This window comes from Pongo pygmaeus, chromosome 6, assembly GCF_028885625.2.
Source record: "Pongo pygmaeus isolate AG05252 chromosome 6, NHGRI_mPonPyg2-v2.0_pri, whole genome shotgun sequence".
In the NCBI taxonomy this organism is placed as follows: domain Eukaryota; kingdom Metazoa; phylum Chordata; class Mammalia; order Primates; family Hominidae; genus Pongo; species Pongo pygmaeus.
Genome location: NC_072379.2, coordinates 100,991,683 through 101,015,469, shown reverse-complemented (window position 1 = coordinate 101,015,469; position 23,787 = coordinate 100,991,683). Strand labels below are relative to the sequence as shown.

Sequence of the window (23,787 nt, the reverse complement as noted above, 5' to 3'; positions counted from 1 at the left end):
TTAAAGAGACGGATAGTTTATTGAACAGTACAGATAGGTTTTATTGTTCCCATATTTTTGTTATTATTGTTTTTACTCTGACAGTGGGGTGGAAATTTAAAAATTTTTCCAGTATGGAAGAAGACCTTGTAATGCACTTAAATATTTGAGATATCAACATTCCTTAAATCCATTTACAAAGATTGAATATTGACGCTAAGATTATAAGAATACAGGCCATATTCCACTTTGCAAAGTAGATTAATACCCCTCAATTCAGTTAAATTGTACACTGCAGAAGAGGTCAGGGTAAGAGGAAAGAAGGCACTGTGTTAGGGTGTCCTCCTCTTGGCACCTTTAAAGTGATAAACATGGAGATTGATTTTGGCCAGGAATCTGGGGTATTGTCAGACAACTCTATTTGAACAACTGTGCTTAGTGGTAAGAGGAGTCAGAAGGATGTTGAAAAGGGGACAGAGAAGAAGAAAGATAAAGAAAAATTGGTCCTTTACCTCCTCACATACAACCTGTGAGATCATCTTCCTTTACTCATTCTGAAAAATCTTTCCTGAGCATCTACAATATGCCAGACCCAAGGCTAGGAATGGGAGGAAAACGCAGCAGTGGCCCTACCCTCAGTGGCCCATCTGTCCCTCTGTTTGTGTGGTTTATTTGCTTCTCTTCTCCTTTATCCTTTTCTAGTTCTTTACTGACATAATGAGATCCTAGTTTGCATGTGTATGTGCATGTGTGTTTAATTACATAGTTAATACAGTTTTAATCACCTCTTTATTTTTCATTGATTGTTTACTACCGTTGTAGCAACTTGATTAAATATTAAAAATAATAATCTAAACTTTGATACTGGCTTTCTAAATAGTCGCTGAACAGATGTTGCTCTTCAAAATAAGTACTAGGAGAAATAATAGTATTTTCTCCTTTGAGAGAAGGTTGGCTTTAGAAAGCTGGTGGCTCTTAGTAGGTGAATGTGCATCTTGTAAAACAGTGCCTTTAGTAATGCAATCACTATTTTAATACATTGGGGACTAAAGATGGAAGCTTAAGGATTAAAATAAAATACGTTTTTCAACAAAAAATGTATTACTATATAGGTAGACAGAGGGTACTGTTGTCTGTTGGGTAGATTCCTTGGCAAATAAACAGAAGGGAGTAGGATTGGGAATTTGTCCATCTGGTAACTGATTTACGGGTAAATCAGTTAAATGAGTTAGCAGGAGTCAACCCAGAAAAGTTAGCTAAGACAAGACAATTACTAAAGTTTTCATTAGGCAAGCAAGATCAGGTTCTCAATGGTCAAGCAGTGAGATGCAAGCCAGACTGGGAAGTTAAGGAACAGAGTATCAGGGAATCATAATAAAATTGTAATAAAATTTATTCAGCCATGGGGCTAATTTTATTTATATAAAGCTATTTTAATATATAAAATATATAGATAGTACAAAATCTAGAAGGTGCAGAATAGTAAACAATGAAAAGTCAGCCTTCTACCCCATTATACAATCTAAACTCCCCCTCCCAAGAGGCAACTATAATTAACAATCTTTTATATAGCCTTGTAGAACATCTATGCACAAAGAAGTAAGTCGTAGTATAATATACACTGTTTTTTTCACATATTTATACAATTTTTATTTTTTTCATTGTATAGTATTTCAAGGCATGAATGGAACATGCTTTTTAAAACTAGTTCCTTATTATGAGACATTTAGGTCATTTCCAATCATCTGCTATTACAGATAATGATAGTGACTAACTTTATACATGCATCATTTAATACTGGAGTAGTCATCTTAAAAGGTCAAATTCCTAATAGTGGGATTGCTGGGTCAGTGGATTTGCTGATTCAAAAAAAACCTTTGTGATAAAATTATACTATTTTAACTGTTTTTAAATGTACCATTTGTGTTAAGTATATTCACATTATTGTTCAACTAATCTCTAGAACTTTTTCATATGCAAAACTGAAATTCTACACCCATTAAACAACTCCCCAATTCCCCTTTTCTCCTACTTTGTTTCCGTGAATGTGTCTACTTTAGATATACCTCCTGTAAGGAGAATCATACAGTATTTGTCTTTTTATGAATGGCTTATTTCACTTAGCATAATGTCATCAAGGTTAGTTCATGTTGTAGCATGTGTCAGAATTCCTCTCCTAAGATGGAATAATAATTCATTGTGTGTATACCTATATATACACACCATATAGATACAATATACCATATATATGCACCACCATACACAGGCACACCCCCCCCCCATATTTTGTTTATCCATTCATCCACTGATGGATACTTGGGTTGCTTCTACCTCTTGGCTATTGTGAATAATGCTGCTATTATGATAGGCATGCAAATATGTCTTCAAGATCTTGCTCTAAGACCAGGTATGGTGGCTCACACCTGTAATCCCAACACTTTGGGAGGGTGAGGCAGGCAGATTGCTTGAGCTCAGGAGTTCAAGAGCAGTCTGGGAAACAAAGTGAGACCCCACCTTTACAGAAATACAAAAATTAGCTGGATGAAATGGTGTGTGCCTGTGGTCCCAGCTACTTGGGAGGCTGAGGTCAGAAGATGGCTTGAGCCTAGGAGGCAGAGGTTGCAGTGAGCCGAGATCACTCTACTGCACTCCAACCTGGGTGAGAGTGAGACCTCATCTCAAAAAAAAGATCCCTCCTTTAAAAATTTTTGGATATATACCCGGAAGTGGAACAGCTGAATGATGGGTTATGGGTTTGTGTATTTAAAAATTTTGTTTTTATTGCCAAGGTACTCTTTATAGACGTTATAGCAATTTGCGTTCCTACCAGTAATAAATGAGTGTCTCAGTACTCATACCAGCACTGTGTGCCATCTAAGTTTTTGACCATTGTCACTCTGATAAGGAAAAAAATTGTTATTTCATCATAGTCTTTTAAAATATTTTTCTTAAAATAAGTGGAATGGAGTTTTTCATACGTTTACTGTTTAAAATGTATATGAATAGGAAATTTGAGATATAGGAAGGTACACAGATCAGGGGATAATTGTCATTGAAATGATAGTTTATTACTGACAGTTCCTGAAGGAAGGAACACATCATGTTATAGTGGTGAGTAGGGTGTCACATGGCAAAGTAGTGGGGTTGGTCAGAAGACAGAGGGAGAGGGTTGAACTGTGGGCAAGAGCCTTTATTATGGTTTTCAAGATAAGGAATAGATGAGGTGGGGGTAAGCAGGCTTAGGATTGGCTAGTTTGAATAATTTCACTGGGCTCTGGGCCCATTCATAAGGTCTGTCCCTAGTTGTCTAGAACCTGGCACTGGGGTGATAAAGGTCAGTGGGGGTGTAGACTCTGGATTAGTTGGCATTTGAAAAGTGTGCCCTCAGGAGGGAGGAGGAGATGAAGAAGGTAGGTGACTCAGACATAATATATTATCAAGTTTTCCAGAACAAAGTGTATGCAGGCCACGTATGTAGGGCAAATGTTAAAGCAGCAACTATGCAGAAGCTAGAAATGTAGAGCCTTAGTACGTGTAGGGTCTTAGTACAAAGACCCACTTGTAATTATTTTTTGTGTGAATTCTGCTCACATTTTTTCCCATTTTTTCCACTGGGAAGTTTAGTTTTTTCTTGTACATTCATAGGAACTCTTTATACATTTAGAAAGTAGGCCTTTGTGTACAACATGCACTGCAAAAATCTTCCTGTGAGTTTATTGTATTTTGTTTGAGTTTGCTTATGATAGTTTTTTTCCCCTATGTGGAAATTAATTTTTTTATATGCTTGAATGTATTGACCTTTTCCTTTGCAGCTTCAGGATTTTGTGTCATACCTTAAAGACTTGTTTTTCTGAGGTTATAAATACGTCTCCTGTGTTTTTTCCTAGTACTTTGATGGTTTGCATAATCATATTTTCACCTTTGTTCCATCTGGTATGTACATTGATGTAGGGGAAACAAAAAGGAGATATAAGCAACAAGGTTAGACCCTAATGCCAAGTTATTACCTTCTGGGGCAAAATTTCTTTACCTCTTTTCAGCCTATACAATCCAGGTGGAGACAAACAGATACATCTGAGTAGCAAAATACAAAATAAAGAGGCACAAGAATTACCTGACATTAAACCTCAGATTAGGAAGATAGGAATTCTGCTGTCTATAAAGGCTACAACTAAGAATGGACAGGCTCAAAATATCTTAAATCTTAATGATTTGGAAAGAAAAAAACCCTGATCATTGGGTGGGAGAGTGATTGAGTAAAAATGGGTCTTAGGTCTAGCTTAGTATGTTCTAGCTGTGCAAACTTCAAGTCATTTAAGTTCTCTGAAACTCACTTTATACTAATAAAACATTTTTCAGCTCATAATACTTCAGGGATACTTCACTGCCTACCATGATTGTTTTACCATCTTTTAAAATTGCTTTTATCACTTTTTCCCAGTGGCAGTCTTACACAGAAGCACTATATATAAAATAGATTCGAGGCCAGGCATGGTGGCTCAGGCTTGTAATCCTAGCACTTTGGAAGGCCAAGGCAGGTAGATGGCTTGAGCTCAGGAGTTTGAGACCAGCCTGGGCAGCACAGTGAGACACCATCTCTACCAAAAAACAAACAAACAAACAAAAAACTACAAAGAAAAGACTACAGGTAGCATGGTGGTGCACGCCTGTAGTCCCAGATACTAGGGAGGCTGAGGTGGGATGACTTGAGCCTGGGAGGCAGAGGTTGCATGAGCCAAGATCAGACCTCTGTACTCTAGCCTGGGTGAAAAGGCCAGACCCTGTCTCAAAGAAGAAAAAATTTGGATGTGGTGGATATAGAGATGAGGGATGCAAAGTGAAGGCTCCTTGTTCTCCCCTTCACCCTATCATCACCACCAACCCCACCACTCCCAGGCCCCCCACCTCAAGGAACCACCGGAGAAACCCCTGCTCTGTACAGATAATTTGTGAACTGAATAAAACCGAGCCTTCTCCCTCCAACCTAAAAACCCATCTCAACACAGCCTAAAGGAAACAGAAAGCCTTGGAAAGCAATATGGCTATGCTGAAGTCTCCTTCAGGAAATGGAGGCATGACTTTCACAGCATATCAAGTGGCAAAACTTCCCCAAATTCCTCATCACAGCAGATGCCTCTCCCACACCTCTTTCTTCCTCCTTTTAAAATCTCAGAAACAGGCCTTCCCACCCTCAGGCTATATATTTCTTCTCTGTATCTTTGTCCATCTTCTCCTTGATCTCTTTGGCCATTTCATTATTTTGTAAAGCAGTCTTCAGAGTTCTTTCCACTTTTCTTTCCCACCCAGTATCCCATCATCACCTCATAGGTGCAGACACAGAACTGAGCAATTAATAGGTGGCAGAGGGAGATTGTAGATACTTAACTTTGACATTTTCTTTGCCTTATTATAAGGATTAAATGTCACCATCTTGACCTCACAGTCAAATCCCTCTACAATCTGATCCATCATTTCTTTCTCCCATGCTCCAGCCAAATTAGACGTATTATTGTTTTCCTAACTAGTGCCTGGTTTTCCACCCTGCTGATGTCTTTGCTCATCCTGCACCCAGGCCAGGAGTGCTTTCTTCCCTGTTTCTCTGCTTCAGAATGCTACCCATCTTTCAAGGATAGCTGAGATCTCATCTTTTCTCCTGAAGCATCTCCCTTCCTGACAAAATGTGATCACTTCTGCTTCTGCATCCTCTCCGCATAGTGCTTGCACTTACCTCATGTCACTTATTTTCTTTCCTGTTTTTCAAGCTAGTTGACAATAGCTTTAGGAACATTGAGAACAGGAAGCACATAGTATTCTTTTTGGTGCTCCTTGTGAACTCTTAGCTCACTGTTTTGCCTATAGTTATGCTAAGATTTTCAAAAGAGCAAATATACCCAGTAATTAGTAAAGCCGCTCGCTAAAATGATCACATTACTGCATCACTGTTTTAAAGGAAACTTAAGAAATTTCTTCTGGATTACTGAATGTATTTCCTATATCAAGCCAACCTAAGTTCTTAGTGATTTAAAGTTTAGACCTATCGTACATCTCTTCCAGTTTTATTTTGGCAACTGAGCCCCCAAAGGGATATGTGATAGGCAGGCAATGATTTTCAAATATTTTTTGAAAGATAAAAAATCCTTTGCTTCAAGTGAAATTAGAAATGAAACCTCATGATACAGAATAAAAGCAGAACTATTCCAGCTAAATAGTGTTTCACACATTATACATTCTCCTGGCTTCTTTTCCAACCCCGCTTCTTTCAGTGTTTTGAAAATATGTCTGCAGGAGCTTAGGGTCTCTGGAGACACAGTAGGGTCTCGACTCTAGCAGCGCAGCATGTTAAATACCAACCCTGCTTTCATCATGAAAGTATTGGTCTTTCCTATCCAACTTTCATAGTTATCCATGATATCAGGGCCTTTCTAGGTTTCTAATAGTTGGCTTCATCAGGTTGAATAAATTTATTCCATATATTTATTCCACCATTTGGAATAAATATATTCCAAATAAATTTATTCCACCAACACAATTTACTTGTAAATGACACATTCTGAAAGAATTATTTTATCCAACAAATGAAAATAAGGACTTTGCTGTTTACACAAAAAGTCTTTGGCTTCCAGAGAACTTACAAAGTCTTTGTGCTTAAGCAGAATTTGTTCATCAGCAAATTCTGCCACGTAACCAGGGGAGTAGAATAGTGTTTGGAGAGTGTAGGAACTTGTTTGCCCTTTCTGTCTTGGTGGTTGTAAATTTTGACTTAGCTGCAGGAAGAAAATAATTTTTAACCACTAGGTTAAGTAGAGACATTAACACACTTGAAAATATATTAATTTTTGAAATATCTCCTGTTAGCAAAATAACATATAATTGTTTTGATAAAATACAGAAAGAGATGTTTTACCTTAAGCTGAGATACAACTGGAATCATTTTCTGCTTCCTGGATTCACACAGAAAGTCATGGGGGGATGAGACTTAGGTTTACTATGTGTATTTATTACCCATGGAAAATTAGTCCACTTCCTGACCAAGGATGTCAGGACAGCTGAAAATGGATAATTATCTACAAGTGAAAAACAGTTTGTAGATAACAGAGGCTTTTTTTATTTTCCAGGGAAGATTATTACTGAGTATAAAGCATTGCCTCCTTATTCCAGCATTAATCATAGCAAACAGAGATGACGTTGGAAATGCTCCTAGGGAAGTGTCCAGCCCATGGTTGGCGCTCAGCAAGTAACAGCTGTTTATCATTATCAGTATGCAGAAACAAGAATCTCTGAACAAAAATTGAAACAGGTTAGAGTCACTGAAAAAAATATGATATTACATTACTGAATGTGACAGAAATATAAGCAAATAATTTTGTGGACCGTTTGATAAACTTTTAAACATAAACACAAGTTGCTTGCCTCTTGCAGAAAATGGGAAAGTGATATGGTTTGGCTGTGACCCCACCCAAATCTCATCTTGAACTGTAGATAAGAACTTCCAGATCTTGTCCAAAACTATCAAGGTAGTATCTCAGTGAGTCTGCAAGAACCACAGTGTTTCTGTTCTTGGGGTGCCCCCTAAAGCAGATATGGCTTAGATGACAATACCCAAGTTCTCTTTCAAATATCTGGAAAACCTTCCCGAGAAGGATAGGTACAAACAAGCCCAGACTGCGAAGACTACAATAAATACCTAACTCTTCAATGTCTAGTTGCAGACAAACATGCACAAGTGTCAAGACCATCCAAGAAAACATTACCTCACCAAATGAACTAAATAAAGTACCAGGGACCAATCCTAAAGAAACAGAGATATGTAACCTTTCAGACAGACAATTCAAAATAGTTGTTTTAAGGAAATTCAAGATGACACAGAGATGGAACTTGGAATTCTATCAGATTAACAAAGAGATTGAAATAATTAAGAATCTGTTGATCATGAGAGAAGTGCAAATCAAAACTACAGTGAGATATCATCTCACCCCAGTTTAAATGGCTTTTATCCAAAGGACAGGCAATAACAAATGCTGTGAGGATATGAAGAAAAGGGAAGCCTCATACACTGTTGGTGGGAATGTAAATTAGTACAACCACTATGGAGAATAGTTTCCAGGTTCCTCAAGAAACTAAAAATAGAGCTACCATATGACCAAGCAATCCCACTGCTGGGTATATACCCAAAAGAAAGGAAATCAGTGTATCAAAGATACATCTGCACTCCCATGTTTATTGTAGCACTATTCATAATGGCCCAGGTTTGGATACAACCTAAGTGTCCAACAGATGAATGAATAAAGAAAATGTAGTACATACACACTATGGAGTACTATACAGCCATAAAAAATAATGAGATCCCATCATTTGCAACAACATGGATGGAACTGGAGGTCATTATGTTAAGTGAAATAAGCCAGGCACAGAAAGATAAACTTTGCCTGTTCTCACTTATTTATGGGAGATAAAAATTAAAATAATTGAAATCATGGAAATAGCAAGTAGAAGGATGGTTACAAGAGGCTGGAAAGGGTAGTGGGGAGGGCAGGGTGTAAGTGAGGATGGTTAATGAGTACAAAATAAAAATAATGAACGAGACCTACAATGGGGGACTACAGTCAAAAATAATTTAATTGTACACCTTAAAATAACTAAGAGTATAATTGGATTGTTTGTAACACAAAGGATAAATGCTTGAGGGGATGAATGCCCCTGATAAACACTTCATCTGAATTACATTTAAAGGGGTTTCATTGAGCAATGAACAATTCACGAATCAGGCAGCCCCAAAATCACAGCAGACTCACAGAGACTCCAGGGGTGCCTTGTGGTCAGAACAAATTTATAGACAAAAAAGGTAAAGTGACGTATAGGAATTGGAAGTGAGGTAACAGAAACAGTGAGATTGGTTATAGTTGGGTGTTTGTCTTGTTTGAATGCAATTTGAACACTCAGCAGTCTGAGTGGTTGAAGTATGTCGCTGGGATTGGCCAACACTCAGCCATTGTTATAGGTGCATACTATTAAGTTAGGTTTTCAGTTTTGTCTGACTATTAACCTAGGTTACTGTTCATCCAGAAGGACTCAAATGTAGAAGTATGGAGTCCTTCTCAGGCCATATTTAGTTTGCTTTAACAATTCCCCACTTTTGGTAATTTTCTCAATTTTGAGAGATTGACCAAAACTTTGTTCATTGATGTTACCATCACTATCATAAATGAACTTACATAGTTTTGAAACCCACTGGGAAACAGTAGAACAGTGGGTTTTGCAAGGAGGGAATAAGGACTGAGTAGAGGTTACTTCCTTATGCTGGAACATCCTGTTTACAGGAGAAAAAACAAAACCTGGTCTGTTCTAGGAGCTTTGTGTTTTCTTAAAGCCTTAGTTTGATTATGTCACATTTAGCACGAGTGACTCCATTTTAGTTTGGTTTGGTTTGGTTTGTTGGGGCCTAGTACATAAGCTCAGTCCAAAATAATGGCCTTCCATAATTTTGTTTAAAAAATTTCCCCTTTTTGGCCAGGGTCTCACTTAGGTGAGAGTGTGACCAAAACTTAGGGCCTTAGCGCCACTCTCAGTTACCATCATTTTGGGTTTCTGGTTTCAGCATGTCATTCATAGGTTACGGTGTCCTCATGGTCACACATTTCTTTCAGCTTCTGTCATTCCAGTTGAAGAGAGAGCATTTGACGTTCTAGAGATGGCTGCATGCAAGCATTTAAAACCTTTGAGAGAATACAGTGCACCAGGGGGACTATTACTATGACTATTGGGAGGATAATACCAAGAGTTTAGAGTATGCTCCTTACCCAGGGTCCCCATAAACCAAACCACATAAAATTAAATAGATTAAAAAATGAGCTAGAAGAAGAATCTACTTGCTTAAGTGGTCTTTTTATTAATCCTCTACAACTGAATTTTTATAATCTACATTTGATGTATACCTAACTTAATAGTATGGACCCGTAACAATAGCTGAGTGTTGGCCAATCCCAGAGGCCATACTTCAACCACTCATAGATGCTGAGTGTTCAAACTGCGTTCAAAATAAGGCAAATGCCGAGCCGTAACCAGTCTTATAGTACTAGTTTCTGTTACCTCACTTCCGATTCCTGTACGTCACTTTACCTTTTTTGTCTATAAATTTGTTCTGACCATGAGGCACCTCTGGAGTCTCTGTGAATCTGCTGTGATTATGGGGGCTGCCTGATTCGCAAATTGTTCGTTGCTTACTTAAACTGCTTTAAATTTAATTCGGATGAAGTTTTTCCTTTATCACCCCAGTTACCCTGGTGTGATGATTATGCATTGCATGCCTCTATCAAAATATCTCATGTAGCCCATAGATATGTATACCTACTATGTACCCACAATTTTTTAACAAGATCATTAGTGTCTCTAAGGAAAAGGGGAGTAAAACTAGTCTCTGCCCAACTCAAGGTTTATAATCATAGCAAACTAGTACTCTAATGAATTTAAATGACCACAAATGATTCCTCAAACTTGGGCAGCACACTGCTAACAAATGAAAAGGTTTTTTGATCTGTGCCCTAGTTCATTTTATTTTGCTATATGCATATGTGTATCTACTTATGCACAGGTACACACACACTCACTGTAATTACATCACAACACCCCACTCTCATAAGGTGGTATCTCCAAGAAGATGCAGTATTTGAGGCTTCAGTCAGTCATCACCCCCTCATTTTGCTGTCAAGTGTCTTCCTAAGTTAAGAAAAGTTTTGTAGAATACCATTGTGTAACACCATGATGATTTTTTAAGATATCCAGTAACTCAACAAAAATACCGTTGCTGGCAGAAGCAAGGAAAAGCAAATCTATATCTAACATAATCTAAAATAAGTATCTATTGCAATGGGAATGAATCTCTGCCCTCACCATAAAATGTCACTGGCACCTCTCGAATGACATCATTACAGGGTGGATGGGTGGGATGCAACTGTGCTGGCTCCTCCTCATCTCCAACTTCTACAAGACCAGCTTGTGCCAGGACTGTTTCTGTAAAAGTCTGCTGCACATAAACTTACTTACTAGGTTATCTAATCCCATGGATTCATTGCCATGGGATTCCACATTTCTCAAATGTATTTCTGAGCCCTAGATGTCTTTCCTGAACTTCAGACTAACATTCAAATGCCTATATCCACTTGGATATCTTTGAACTTATAATGTTCAAAACTTCTGATTCCAGCCTCCCACCCCACTCCCTTCCACTCCTCACACACTTTCCAGACAGGCTTCCCCTGCATACTTCCCCATTTCTGTTCCTGGCAGCTCCATCCTTCACAGTCGCTCAGACTAAAATCTTGTGGTTTTCTATAATGCCTCTAATTGTTATTATCTACCACTGGCTGACCTTTGATCAGCAAATTTTGTCACATCTACCTTCAAAATAGATGTATCTCAGTGCAACCTTTCATCATGCTTTCGTCATCACTTACCAAGAATATTGCAAACATTATCAAACTGATGTCCTTGCTTCAATCCTTGTTTCCCTACAGTCTGTTTTCTACTTGGCTACAAAAGGGACCCCTTTAAAGCTGGTTGAGATCATCTCTTTCCTCTGCTCAAAACCCTTACGGCTCTTATCTACTCAGTGTAAAAGGCATAGTCCTTACCATGGCTTAAAGGCCTAGGTAATCCGGTATACCACTCTTATCCCTTGTTCATCCCCAACCACCCAAGCTGTCTCTGATCTCATCTTCTCACCACCGCAAACCCTCTGCTGTTTCCCACAGACCTCTTTGCTGACCTTCAAACATGCTATCCACTCTTCCAGGCTTGGGGCTTTTGCACCTAATGTTCCCTTTGTTTGAAACACACTTATTCCAGACATCTGCCTGGTTTGTGCTCTCATATCTTTAGGTCTCTGTTCAAATTTCACCTCCACAGACAGGCCTCTTCTGACTGCTGTATAAGAAACAGAACCCCCTTTTCTACTACTCCCTTATTCTCCTTAATTTTTAATGGTATTTATCGTGTATTTGTCTCCTCTGATAAATATTTACCATATATTTGTCTCTAATACCCGCTGCATGAGTGTAAGATTTTTATCCATGTTGGTCGCTGATAAATCTCCACGCTCCTAGAAGACTGACACATGGTGTGCACTCAATGAATAATCGATGAATGAATTAAGGCTAACTTTACCCCAGCATTTCTATCTCCATAAGTCTGAGTTCTAAGACATTTCTGGCTTCTCAACTTTAGTTACCATGAGCTGCTATTGAATGTAGGTTTGTGTTAACTAAGCAAGCAAACTATTAGACTCAAACATGTCTTCTCAAGATAGCCTGTTGAATCTATAATTTCTGGTAAATATACCTATACCAGTAAATTCAGTCACATCTAAAATTATTTCTTCCTTAGTCAGGCAACCTCAGTCTCTCTCTACATGTCTTCTCTAGCCTTCTGCTGATATAAGTTAGCAAAGTTGTGCAAAGCCTTCTCTTTCCATTAGACTTTAGAATTGATACCGGGGCATGCCCTGATGACAAATCTGGAGATGCTGATGAATGGGATGAAGGAGCCTAAGGGAGAATTTGGAGTGTTCCCCCAGGAAAGAAAGCAACAGTGCCCTCCAGCAAGAGGACATCCTCATCAATGTCAGGGGAGGGACTACTTCAAAAAGCAAGGGGAGCCCACTCATGTTTGGGAATTCGGGACACTCCAGGTTTTCAAAGTATACCCATTTCCTCTCATTTCCACCTTTTCCAGTCAATCAACAAAGGAGACTTGGCAAGCTTATGACTTAGCAGACATTGTGGTCTGGCAATGCACAGAATGAAATTCAAGTTGGGAATTGGCCACCTCGGCTTGTTACCTCTGAGGAGAGGGACAGGATTGAAATTGAAGGTGGTTTGTGAAGGAGTCTTTATTTTAATCTGTAACTTTTTAAAAAATTAAAGGATTTATGGATTTTATATTAAAATTAATTTCAAAATTATAAGCAGTATGAAAAATACTGCTTTTTTCTTCAGGAATTCAGTAGGGTGGAACAATCACTATTGGGCAGGTACAGCAATATGCCTCTGTGTGACATGTCCCCACAGGCATGTTCCTAGGACCCCTTCTAAAAGTTTGCCACTGTTACGTTCCCAGTCCTATAGTATACAGTAAGTCCTCACTTAACATCATGGATAGGTTCTTGGAAACAGCAACTTTAAGCAAAAATAACATACTGTATGCCATAGGAACTTCATTCTTGTTTATGTCAATTAGCTTATGGTAAAATTGGTTTTGTTACATGGTATGTTGTTTTAATGTCGCTGTTTCCGAGAACCTATCAACAGCGTTAAGTGAGGACTTACTGTATTTGATCCTGTCTTGCCATATTCTCCCTGGCTGTAATTGCTTCTCACCTATGTTCGCAATCTCTCATATCCTCAGATTTGACTCTACCCACGACTTTCCCAGTCATAACTGTGGCCTCTTTAGACTACAACTCTTTCTCTGTGGCAACGTATTATTAATCACTTTGAATAACAATACTCATGTCTCAAATTTCCTTTACTCCTATTCAAACAGATTGATTTCAGGATAGAACTTAGACAATATTGAATAATATATAATAAGGAATATATAGGATGGCATAAGATCAACGAGAGGTGCCAGGACCCCACCTACTGTCATCAGAGAACTCTGCCTATAAGAGATAACTATTTAGGGCCTGGCGCAGTGGCTCATGCCTGTAATCCCAGCACTTTGGGAGGCCAAGGTGGGTGGATCACGAGGTCAGGAGATTGAGACCATCCTGGCTAACACGGTGAAACCCCGTCTATACTAAAAATACAAAACAAATTAGCTGGGCTTGGTGGTGGGCACCTGTAGTCCTAGCTACTCGGGAGGCTGAGGCGGGAGAATGGTGTGAACCCAGGAGGCGGAGCTTGCAGTGAGCCGAGATGGTGCTACTGCACTCCAGCCTGGGCGACAGAGCAAGACTCCGTCTCAAAATAATAATAATAATAATAATAACTATTTAGGATGATGATGATTTTTTTTCTCTGTCACCCAGGCTGGAGTGCAGTGGCGCGATCTCCACTCACTGCAACCTCTGTCTCCCAGGTTCAAGCAATTCTCCTGCCTCAGCTTCCTGAGTAGCTGGGACTATAGGTGTGAGCCACCACACCTGGCTAATTTTTGTATTTTTAGTAGAGATGGGGTTTCACCTTGTTGGCCAGGCTGGTCTTGAACTCCTGACCTCACGTGATCCGCCCATCTCGGCCTCCCAAAGTGCTGGGATTACAGGCATGTGCCGCCACACCCAGCTGGTAATGATGATTTTTAAATATGTATGTTCTAGGTGCTTTATATATGTTATTTAATCCTCTCAATAATTTTATCAGGCAGATTCTATTACTATTCGTATTTTATAATTGAAGGAACCAAAGAATATTAAGTGACTTGCCCAGGATCGTACAGCTTGCAAATAGTGGAGCTGAAATTCAAACCAGGAAGGGCAGCTCCTGAGTTCATGCTGTTAATCATGGGTGATAAGACAAAACCCAGTGAGGAAAGAGGACGGCATTCTATCTAGATCAAGGAAACAGTATACTAAAGGCAGTGAAAACATTAGAAAACATTGTTTGAGTACAACAAGGCGTTTAGTATGGCAGAAGTATAAGTAGTGGTAAAAATCAGTTCATGAGGGGACTTATTTGCCAGATTTTATCTTGTAGAAAATAAGGCGTTGTTGGCCAGGCACGGTGGCTAATGCCTGTAATCCCAGCACTTTGGGAGGCCGAGGCGGGCAGATCACGAGGTCAGGAGATCAAGACCATCCTGGCTAACACGGTGAAACCCCGTCTCTACTAAAAATGCACAAATTAGCTGGGCGAGGTGGTGGGCGTCTGTAGTCCCAGCTACTTGGGAGGCTGAGGCAGGAGAATGGGGTGAACCCGGGAGGCAGAGCTTGAAGTGAGCCGAGATGGCGCCACTGCACTCCAGCCTGGGCGACGGAGCGAGACTCTGTCTCCAAAAAAAAAAAAATAAATAAAATAAGAAAAAAAAAAGCATTGTTGAAAGTTTTAAGCAGGACAATAACATGATCAGAATTGTACTTTTGAACAATCCCCCTGGTAGGGATGAAAGTTGGACGGGAATACACTGAAACCAGAGGTACAGACTATTCAGATGTGTTTGTGTTGTCCTAAGGAGATGAAGAGGGCTAACCAGAGCAGCAACACTAATAACGGAAAAAGAGGAGAGGAAGTTGAATGCCACAAAATGAAACTGAAACTTTCGTATTTCAAATGTTTCAACAGTATTCTAGAGGGAAGTAAGATAATAGTGTTCCTCTATTTGCCTCTGACTTCTTGTTAATGAAATAGTACTCATTAAAGTCTTCAGAGTCACAGATATTGTATAGCTTAGGTAAGCATTTTACAACTTTTCAGACACAAGTAAGTACATAAATATTATTTTACAACCAACAATATTTAATATTTCCACATTGAAGAATAGATGTGATAATTAAATCTTTTATAAGGTTTTAAAAAGACATGAAACATAAACCTAATTATACATAAAAGAATTTTAAACAAGAGCTTATTGTGATGACATTACTCATAACTTGTACCTTTAAAACCTTTTCTTGGGTAGCTATTCAAAAGTAAAGACCGCAAATTTTGTTGCTCAGATTTCTTATGTATTGTATATTTAAGCTCTTTATTTATTGAACAGATGTGTCATTAATTCATTTGGACCATTACTATTATCAGTAAAATTTGATTATTTTTTCCCTCAGTCATAGGTAAATCAGCTCCACCTGGAATTTCTAAGGACCCAGTTTTAGTCAATATTTTCGAGGAATGATGACATCAGAAATAAAGTCTTAATTAAGATAACAAATATTAGCCATCAAATGGAACCAAGACAAGATTCTAATGTTTGTAAACAGTCAATCCATATTTATGAACATTAGCATATATTAGTGAATAGTTAAGGCAAAAGTTTCTAGCAGATATAATCTATTTCCATCAACATGTTAAATATTATAAAAGTCTAGAATTATTGGTAACATGAAATGATTCCAAAATGGAATTTCTGTGTTACAGAATTTACTAGAAAAGTGCTGTGAAAGTATAATGAAAAATAAAATGATCCCTTGAAATAATGTGGAAAGATACAACAAGCTTTTGAATATTTACATGGATTAGTGAATTATTTGCCAAGTTCTCCTGAAGTTATACCTAGTTCCCATTAAATCAATGGACACTGTGTATATGAGCATATACCTTTCTTTAGAACTGTGTTTTGTGATAAGTCCATTTTTACTCACAGGAATTTACTTAAACTTGTACATATATTAATTATATATACTAAATGAAAATGACCTTATCTGAAACAAATACATTGTATAATATCAAAACGTTTTTAGTCTTTTTTAAAAAGCAAAAAGTGAAAAACAATGTCAGTTACATCATTTACATTTGGTATCCCACCTAATAGATATACAGCTTTTGAAATCTACAATATTTTACATTTTGGTCATCATTTAATGCTATTTGCATTTCTCTTTAACATTTTAATAGTATTTGTGATATATCATGTTTAACTGAAAGCTTTGGGTTATATATTTTAAAGGAATATCTTACTTTTTGACTAAATAGTTCTGTAAGGGCCTAATATTTGAAAAATTAGCTTGTTACCTGAAGCAACTATCCTCCTTAATCATTTTAAAATAATGGGTAAAGATGCATCTTTGTAAATATATTTTGAAAACTTGGTTAGTGTATTAGAAACAGACACCAGAAATTTTAAAAAATTATTTCTAGGACTGGCATACACTACAGTGAAGTACTTCAAATGTTACTCTAGAGCATTTTTAAAAATATGCAGAATACTGCTGTTCTCTCTGAGATGATCCCTTTTTACAATGATGAAATTAAACACATTTAAAAAGTCTTTTAAATATTATATATAGCATTCCAGAATTGATGAATTATAAAAATTACAGATATTTCTGTTTGGGTAAAAATCTATCTTTTAATTTCTGATAGTAAAATAAGCAATCTACCAGTCAGGGTTGAAATATATAGTATTTGAACTACTGTTCTATATACTTCAAAATTCATATTTTCTATTTGTCCTAGAGAAACTTAGCCTTCTATGAAGTGAATCACTTAATGATATCATAGCTTTGCATATAAAATTGGCCTCAGAGTATTATAGCCTGTAAGTAAATGCTTCATTACCCACGTATCCCTACCCACCCCCCCAAAAAAAACCTACCAGTAGTCTAGTACAGTAGTGAGCAATCTTAAATTAAAAACTATTGTTCACACAGAGCAGAGGAAGATAATTTTCATGTTAAAGCAGTTTTCAACATCAAGCATCTAAGGAGTTATAAACTGTAAATGAATTACCTTTAAACCCTGGTCTTCACGGTTACATTGCTTTCTGAATGCTTTTTGGGGTGACATTATGCTACCACATTTTTAAACGGTTTAAATGACAAATATTTTACATTTCATGAATGATAGATGAACAAGTTTAATTATATATATTAGTTCCCTTAGTCTGGGAACCAAAATGCTGTAGGGTCGTTCTGTTGCAAAGTAAATGCTATAGATTAAGTTTGTCTCAGAATGAAGATTACCCAAATAATTATAGCCTGAAAAGAGTGATATACCTTCAGATGTGCTTAAATCACGGCCCAAATACAGATTACTTTGTGTAGAATCCAGCCTACTGAATAAATTTATTATTTTTTTGTTTGAGACAGAGTTTTTCTCTGTCACCCAGGCTGGAGTGCAATGGTTCAGTCTTGGCTCACTGCAACCTCTTCCTCTCAGGTTCAAGCGATTCTTCTGCCTCAGCCTCCCAAGTAGCTAGGATTACAGGCATGTACCACCATGCCTGGCTAATTTTTGTATTTTTAATAGAGACAGCGTTTCACATGTTTGGGCAGGCTGGTCTCAAACTCCTGACCTCAAGTGATCTGCCTGCCTTGACATTCCAAAGTGCTGGGATTACAGGTGTGAGATACCACACCCAGCTAACAATTATTTTTTAAATGTAGCAAGTAATACAAGCAATAGAAAAAGTTTCAATTAATAGAAATGAAAAGAATTATAAATCTAATGTATAAATCTCAGTATTCCTAATTGCTTGCAAGTGTTCATTGGATAACAGCATAACCACAAAGGACTCCTTTAAAATGCATTGTTTTTCAGCTTTATTTCAAATGCTGTGTAGCATAAGAACCTAGCAGTCAGACATCATTTTTTAGCTATGAAAAATATGAAACAAGGCATATTCTAAAGTGCTGAAGGAATTAATTGCCCTATTAGATAACGAATACCTGGAGGAATGAACAGAGTGATTTATGGCTTAAAGTGCTTGGGTCTGATCATCATCTTAGCCTCTTTGAAGGAGGACTTGTAGCCACCAGGGTGTGCCTCACTTACACCAGGCCAGGTGCCCCAGAAAATCCCATTACGGACACCTCTGTATTTTTGGTGATAATATTTGCCATTTAAGTTTGCAGAAAGACATGCATCAAACCACCAGCCTGAGCTGTAGTACAGCCCACAGTTCCCAGAAGGATATCGATCATTGTCTTTATCTGGGGTGGTGAAAAACTTCAGATCATGGTTGTAATGTTTGTTGAAACGTAGTGCATCTCCAGCTGTGCCATTATAGTTACCAACATGTAAACGATATTTGAGAAACTCATTAGCCACATAAAACTGATCATACAAGGCATATAGTTTGACACCATTAAAGTCTTCAAGATCTATTCTCAGAATCATTTCCTTACTCTTGGTCAGAAGATGAATTTTGTCATTCCCCAGCCAAAATTCCCTTCTGAGGTTTCCAAAGCCTGCTTTGTAGTCTTGCCACGTTCTGGTGAAGTTGGTGCTCCCATCGAGACGTGTCTGCAGCACTGTCCAGCCTCCCCCCATGGTCTCCATGTCACAGTAAACTTCAAAGCTACTATTTTTGGGATCAGGTGTAACTCTGTAGGTCTCACTGCTTCTTTTGCCTATTGCGTAGTAGTCAGAGCAATCTTTATATATTAGATGTTGAACTGAAGGGGGAATAAAAGGAAGGTATTGGATCTTGTTAATAGAAACCATGCATCTGAAGAATTCTTTATATGTACAAAAGCAGTTTGATAATCAATGGCAGTAATGAAACTTTACTAAATTACTTGAACCTGTTTAGCAAATGCTTAAGGCCTCACAAGAAGAATCTAATGTTATAAAGCAGAAAGGACCTCTAATATACTCTTGGTTGGTAGTAATAATGACAGCATCAACAGCAAACAACAATAAGAAAATAATAAAAGTACAGTTTTAATAATTTAATATTATGTAGTGAGGCCTACCTATACGTTCTAGGCATGCTGCCAGACTGGGTAACATTTTCATACTGAATCTGAACATTGACCTTACGATGTAGGCATTACTGCCAGTCTGCATGTGAGGATATTTAGGCATAAAGATCAGTGGCTTGCCCAACTTCACCTGAGCTTTAAGTGGCAAAGCCAGGACACTAACTCAGATCTGGCTGGCAGCAAAGCTTTGTTCTCATAATCATTGCATCCCTTGGTCCTAAAAATCAGATGATTCTAACTCTCCTAGAACTGTATTCCTTGCATACAGAGGAAGCACAGGCTTCTATTTTCTTTCACCTAAAGGGGCTGATAGCCTCTACTGTCAGAAGGTTTTATAGCATATATTCCAAATGATGTGTTAAAATCCTAATGCATAGGATTGATCATAAATTCATATTTATTTTACTTGACAACTATATAAAGAAGCTCAAGTGAAAAAGAAATATCTTTTTCAATGATATACCAATATTCTTATTCTGTATCTATTATCTAGGAAAGTACTTAGCCACTATTTCACATGTTGGGTTTCTAGAAAGAAACAACAGGTGACTATATTGAGGATAAGCATAATAATCAGTTAACAAAGTTCTGTATGAATCAGACAGATATTTACTCCCAGATAGTTTTTATTAAAATGTGTGACAAATAAGGTAAGTTTAATATGAGATACCCTAAGGCATAAAAATCTATTCCTGTATATTTAGAGCTCAGAATATTCAGTTATTTCCCCCAAAATGTTTAGGAGAAAAATAGACAATAGCCTTGTTCATATCATGACAAGTTGCCATGCAGCCTCTAATCTAATGTGTACCCACTGATGTCACCTAAGCAGTGAACCTTGGATTCCCAGTGTGCCAGGTATATTCAGATGCAGGTTGCCAGGAGTATTACCAATAGAAGTCCTTGAAAATATGACCCTTCCCTCCTTCACTGGCAGATGCCCTGGGGACGGAGCATGCCTAAGATACTGTCTCTAAATGAAAGTGATCTCTGCCCTGTCCTTTCAACCTCACATTCATGGTAAGTAGAGGTCTAAACGCGGAGATGGCTTTCCAAAGTATAAGGAGACAGTCAGCAACAGCGGTCCCAGTGACTCAGGTGAAAACCCAAGGTTTGGGGAGCCAATGCCACTGTTAGTTCGTGGGTGGAGTAGGCGATTAAGTCTGTGGAATTTCACATGTATTTATTAAAGTTAATTCAAGTAATTTGGATGGTGAGGATGGGTTCTACTTCTTGAATTCTAACTTCAGGTAAAAGAGAAATATGAATATCTTCCTTCCCTTAGTGGCATGCCAAAACTCTCCCCTTAAAATATTTTTTGTGCCACTAGGTCTCAAAGCAAAAATTTGTGCGCACATATGAAACTGCCTTTATTCCATCTGTAAACTCTCCCATTTTCTCCAGATATTTGGGATTAAGAACTAGATTACTTGCTAAAATCTTTCAAAGACCTCTTTAGCCATGAGAAGTGGCAGTCAGCCAATCACAAGAAAAACTGATTTCCAACGAACAAGGCACAATTGTGAACATCACCTTATCTTTATTGTTTTCAAACACCTCAATGAAGAGACAAGTTAAATGCACTAAAACATCAAGAAATTCTCTCTACTTCTGCTTGCAAGTAGGTCTGGCATTAACAAATAAGATCTAAAAATTGAAAGTGACTTCCAGTGGATACAGAACTAACTATGATTTTTGTAATTAGGTCATATTTATGTGGTCATATTTGAGAAGATATTTATTTTTTCCTGTGCACCTTGATAAATAAGACTTAATCTGTCATCTATTTAACTTACTGACTCAGGTTGATGTTTATAGATACTCTCTAGCTGTATAACATTTATGAACATATGATAAGAAAACATTATTATACATACCTGGACGTGACTGTATTTGTTCTTGGCTGGGACACTTTGAACATTTGCCATCCAAACTATTGACAACAAATGTTAGATTTGCCACTTTGCTGTCAACATAATTTTCTATGTTGTTCATATTTACAAGATTCAGCTTTTCCAGGCGACCATGAAGTACATTGATCTCCTCTTTGGCATTCTTTAGCTCAGAGGACAGCTTGTTAACCTCACTCTCTAATTCTCTAACTCTGTTATCACCAACCTCTCCCGGGGCTCCTGTACTGGGTAACAGCAGTCCGTCTCTGCCTGGGTCTCCGTTGTCATCAGCCTGCAGCTTGCAGTCTTGGCAAGATTTCTTTAGACTATTTACAATTTCCTTGAGGTTCTGGACTTCTTTGAACACCTCCTCGATCCTGCTGAATTGCTTCGGGAGCTGAATAGTCAAGGGGGGCAGGCTTACCTGGTAGGGGCACTCCCCTGCCTCTTCGCATTTCCCTCTGCTTTCTAGTCTCACTGGGCAGACGTCCTTTGCTCTTTCATCTTTAATTTCCTCTGTTTCATTGTTTGCCACAACCAAAAAACCGTAAGTGGCAAGAACAGCTGAGCTCAGCCAGTACCAGTTAGCCAGCTTCATCTTTACAGTGCTGCTCACCCCAGCAGGGAGTGTGCCGGGCTGGAGCTGCTTTAATAGCGGCAGCTGCCTGAGTCAGGCTGTCTGTGTTCCCAGGAAAGGGTGGGAGCGTTTGCATCACAAGTTTTAGAAACGCACAGGAAGAGGAGATAGCCCTCATCAAACGCAGTTTGCCAAAAACTGTAACTTACTCTCAATAGAAATAATATGCATTGAAATTATTATAGTCAAATGTACATAGTCAACAAGATTCACTTTCATAATGTATTTTATGAAGCATAAGAAAAGTCTTGCATTTCTAAAATAATTTGGTATACTTACGCTTGAAGTAAATAATTATACATAACTTCACTGGAAAAAGTTTTTAAAGATAAAAAGTAAGAGCTAGTTATCCAAACTGTCTATAGAACAGAAACGTTACTAAAATGAAAATGGTCCTTTTTCCTTCTTAGAATGGGGCATTGGGGAGCCTGTATTTTCTTCATGTTGGACTTTCAGGTGAAATCTTAAGCACTTTTAGAAGTTTCTAAGTGTAACAAAGTACAGCTTTCTGACTATTGCAATTGACTTTTGCTTCATCTACTTGAAAAAGAGAAGAAAACTAGTGGAGAAAAAAGTGCTACTTTCTATTCCTTTGTCCGTAGCATAGTGTATATAAATGTCTAAATGCCTAAGACCCATTTAAAAGGACATAATTGTCTTTCATCAAAACCAGTAGCTGCCTCCTTTGCCCTTCGACATTTTGGTAATTGTACTGTCATCTTCCACAGCTGCTCAAATGTGAATCTTTGAGCTATGCCAGTGTCTGTCCTGAACTTCTCTTGCCTACAGCATCTTTGCCCTTTCTTTCAGCAGGTAGCCCTGGCAGGCGGGCCTCTTGCTTTCTGTCTCCACGCTGCTTCTTCCACCTGCTCTCTGGGCCACTTGGTATATCAGCTTGTTCCAAACATGTAGCACTAATGATAATAGTTTTCTAACTTTCTCTTCAGAGGCTGAAGGCAGGAAAGAGGAACAGCTTCAGTTAGAGAAACCACCTCCTTTTGTTTTGCATATTGACATCTCATAAGATTTCTTGTTTAAAAAGCATTTTTTGCTTTAAAAATAATTTCAAAATGACTGACATGGGCAAAAATCTAAATGTTTTATTGTATTACTTAAAACACTCTGTAGCCTATCTCATATTTATTTCTTTAACCTGATTTCCTATGACTTTTCTGTATATCCCCTTAATTTTAGCCAAATCCTATTCACGTTCTCAAAATTTTGGCAGACTCTCTTTACACTTCCATGACTGTATTTATTCTCGCATACTCAGGAGACCTGGCTTCCAACCCTAGAACTACCTCTGATCATGTAAACAGATCATCAACTTTACTGAGGCTTTTGTTTCTGTAGCTATAGCGGAGGAATTTTGCTATTTCTTCCCTCATACAGGAATGATAGTCATGCAAACTTGGAGCACTTGGCTGGGCGTGGTGGCTCACGCCTGTAATCCCAACGCATTGGGAGGCCGAGCAGGTGGATCACCTGAGATCAGGAGTTTGAGACCAACCTGGCCAACATGGTGAAACCCCATCTCTACTAAAAATACAAAAAAAAAAAAAAAAAAATTAGCCAGGTGTGGTGGCGTGTGCCTGTAATCCCAGCTACTCAGGAGGCTGAGGCAGGAGAATCACTTGAACGCAGGAGGTGGAGATTGCAGTGAGCCTAGATCGTACCACTGCACTCCAGCCTGGGCAATAAGAGTGAAACTCCATCCCGCAGCCCCACCCCTCACAAAAAAAGAAAAAAAAAAACTTGGAGCACTTAAGAAAAAAAAAATGCAGTGTATAAATGTAACATTCTTCCCAAATAAATTTGTCAAATATGTTCTACACACCTTATGACTTTTTTCTTCCATCTTCATATAGCTCTTTCAAAAATTGTTTTTCTCTTCATTCCATTCAATATATCCAATTTTAGACAAAAAC

At 38.1% G+C, this 23,787-nt stretch overlaps 2 protein-coding genes across 3 annotated transcripts in view; one reads left to right on the top strand and one right to left on the bottom strand.

Annotated features, from left to right (window-relative positions):
• The window catches only part of CCDC146 (coiled-coil domain containing 146), a 260,083-nt gene that overhangs the window by 139,244 nt on the left and 97,052 nt on the right, over positions 1–23,787 (top strand). The window lies entirely within an intron of this gene.
• On the bottom strand, positions 15,403–21,881 carry FGL2 (fibrinogen like 2). The gene is made up of 2 exons (XM_054494971.2): positions 21,208–21,881; positions 15,403–19,021 (listed from the first exon to the last, which is right to left on the bottom strand). Exons 1-2 carry the CDS (start codon positions 21,818–21,820, stop codon positions 18,315–18,317), a joined length of 1,320 nt encoding a protein of 439 aa, XP_054350946.1. The 5' UTR covers positions 21,821–21,881; the 3' UTR covers positions 15,403–18,314.